Raw genomic sequence first — 2,843 nt, 5'->3', positions numbered from 1 at the left:
CTGTGTCGGCTCAGCAGGGGACGGCCGGCCACGCCCCCTCCTCAGCCGCGCGGTGGGCCCTTCTCCACCCAGCCTGTCTAGGTACATGGGATCAACTGAGATCCAGAGAGTACAATTTGGAGCCTAGCTTAGCTGAAGATCGAGGGGGAGGGGGAGGAGACCCCTTCTGTCCGTCCAGGGCTGAATCTGTGGCACACCCCCTCACCCCAAGCCATCCACAGATCTCTGAGCCAGAAGCAATGCAGGAAGTAGCCCCTCTGGGAGAAGGTACCTTACCTCCCCGACCCTGGTGGGAGGGGCTCAGGGAAGGAGGATGGCCCCAAGGATGTATGCTCACACCTGCTAATTTGTAGTATGACAAAGAAGTGAGGGTGGGGACCCAGGAAATGAACCTGGAACCAAGAGAGCACCCCTCCCACATACATACACACAGCTGCCTGTCTACACATATTGGTCACAGATGAGCAAGACCTAGAAGTCTCTCAGCCCAGATACAGACCGCCCCTTCCCCTCCCGGGCCCCCCCCCCCCCCCGCCCCCCGCCACAGACCAGAAAGGGGCTTCTGGGTCTCCAGCCAAATTACTCTGAACAGACTGAAGGCTGAGGTCTGAGTCCCCAGAGTCGTGGACTTTAGCCCAGAGAAGCGTATGGGTATGTTCTGTGTCTCTCCCCCCACCCCCCATCTTGCCTGTGTCCAAAGCTGACTCAGTCTGGCTCCCATGGAATTCCTGGGAAATTGGTATAGAGAGAAACAGTCTACGTGGAAGCAGGTGTAGTTTGTGTCAAATTAGGTGCGTGCCCTCCATCTGAGACAAGCTCTTCCACATTGGACTGAAGGAATCGCCCATTCCAGGGGGCCCCTCACCTGCTGGCCATGGTCTCTCCATTAAGGTATATTTGTTGGAGAATAGTCTCCATTCAGCAGCTTGCCAGATGGTAATGTGTGTGTTCAAGGCCCTGCCCACACCCCTCCCTGGACCAGTGCAGGCCGGACAGGGCAGGCTGATGGGTTCTGGAGGGCCATGAGTGCCAGTGGAGGAGCCTGCCTCACAACCCAGCCAGGCAGGCCCTAGGGCCTCACCCTCCGAGCACTTCCAGGGGTGCTGGTCCTAGTAAGAACCTGACCACACCTTTCCCTCCCTGTACTGTCTGCTGACCCAGATGTGGGGGATGGGAATCAGTTATGCAGGGGCTGACTGAGGCTCAGCCTGGAGGTAGGGGTGCGCGCCAAGAGATATGTCTCTTCTTTCTCTAGAATGTAATTTCTCAAAGGTGAGGGGACATCTTCAGTTTCTCCGAGGAGTGGCTGGGAGTGGGTCACTATTTTGATCTCATTAGACTTGTGCCTTAACTTACTTGGCAAATGCAGCCTAGTGACCACCCGGTGACCCTGGGTCTCCTTATCCCACTTCCTCCTCTGCCCCTCCCCCAGCCTCATCAGTAGGGGTGCAGAAGCGAGGGGTGCTGGGGGAAGGCGGAGGGCAGAAACGGAAGGAGACGTTTAATTTTGCGTCAACTTTTATTACCCACACTTGGTCAGGGACTTGGGTGGGCAGCCCTCCGCGCTGCTGCCCTGGTCCTGCCTCACCCACCCCGCAGGCGCAAATTCATGATCAGAGTGCACTGGGGTGTGAGTTCATACTCCCCAAGCCGGTGCTGGTCCTCCATGGGCTTCCCCTCGAAGGTCAGCCAGAACAGGTCGGCCTGCACATGCTCCTGCCGGCATATCTGCTGCTTGAGCTCAGCCACCGTCTGGGTCAGCCGGACCTCGTAGGCAATGGCGCGACCCTTGTGGTTCCTCACCAGGATGCTCAGGGGGTCCTTGCAGCTCTGCACCACCAGCAGGACCGTGCTGCCGGGGCTCAGGCCCTGGCTGAGGAGGGGAATCCCATCGCGCAGCACTGTGCCGCCAGGGTGGGTGGCCAGTCTCTGCTGGAATGCGGGCACGCCAGTTTTCTGGGCGATCTGCTGCTTCAGCTCCGACACCAGCATGTTGTCTCTCAGGGGCACCAGGAACTCGTCACCCCCCAGCATTTTCACCTTCAGGTCCCCGCCCTGTGGACATCACACAGACTTACAGACCCTGGCATCAGTCCTGGAGCCACTGCATGCATGGCATTGGCCACAGGGCAAGCTCCTAGGGGCTGGGGCTGCTGCTCTCCTCCTCACCCACCAGGAAAGGGACCCCAGGTGCTGGAGGCGAGCAAGGAGCATTTCCAGAAGAAAGGCAGCCACTCGCAACCATCCCCTCACTTCCCTTAACCCACGAAGATGCCCCTCTGTGCCAATGCCCAGGGATCTCGGGGTTAAACGCTGGGCAAAACACACTTTCCAAGACTCAGACCCTGGCGTCAGAAGGAGCTCTGTCCACCACCCCGCACGATTAGGGACCTGAGGGAGCTCTGAGCACCTCCACTTGCCTGGCACACAGTGAGTGCTCCACCCCTGGGAGACCCCAGCGATGAAATGGGAAAATCGACTGGTACAGAGCCCACCTGCCCCCACCCGGCAAACCCCCCTCACCATGGCTGTAGGCTCTGGCACCAGGTCTTCCACAGGAACAGTCGAGGAGGCTGCCTCTCAGCTTCCAGCTCCCCTGCGGCTCAGCCCTTTTATGAACCTGAGCTGTGCACGTCAGGGGGCAGTGTCGGGAAGAGAGCCTCACCAGTGGCTGAATTCAGCTTCAGTTTCAGTTTCCTTTTCCCAAGGTGTGCCCCGTGAGTGACAGAAACAAAACAGAATGACAAGGGTAAAAGCCGGGACTATCCACTTGCCCCAGCACTCAGGACCCTGCCCCTGTGTGCATTCAGAAACCCCCTAAATGTCCATCACTTCAGGTCCTT

The 2,843-nt window shown here is 58.6% G+C and overlaps 1 protein-coding gene across 1 annotated transcript; it reads right to left on the bottom strand.

The window, feature by feature from the left end:
* Positions 1–1,500: 1,500 nt before the first annotated feature.
* On the bottom strand, positions 1,501–2,607 carry ISG15 (ISG15 ubiquitin like modifier). Its single transcript, XM_042951184.1, has 2 exons — positions 2,524–2,607; positions 1,501–2,055 (listed from the first exon to the last, which is right to left on the bottom strand). Exons 1-2 carry the CDS (start codon positions 2,524–2,526, stop codon positions 1,585–1,587), a joined length of 474 nt encoding a protein of 157 aa, XP_042807118.1. The 5' UTR covers positions 2,527–2,607; the 3' UTR covers positions 1,501–1,584.
* Between the last annotated feature and the right edge of the window lie 236 nt (positions 2,608–2,843).

The sequence above is a fragment of the Panthera leo genome, chromosome C1 (genome assembly GCF_018350215.1).
Source record: "Panthera leo isolate Ple1 chromosome C1, P.leo_Ple1_pat1.1, whole genome shotgun sequence".
Taxonomy (NCBI): domain Eukaryota; kingdom Metazoa; phylum Chordata; class Mammalia; order Carnivora; family Felidae; genus Panthera; species Panthera leo.
This window is presented reverse-complemented; position numbering and strand designations above follow the sequence as displayed.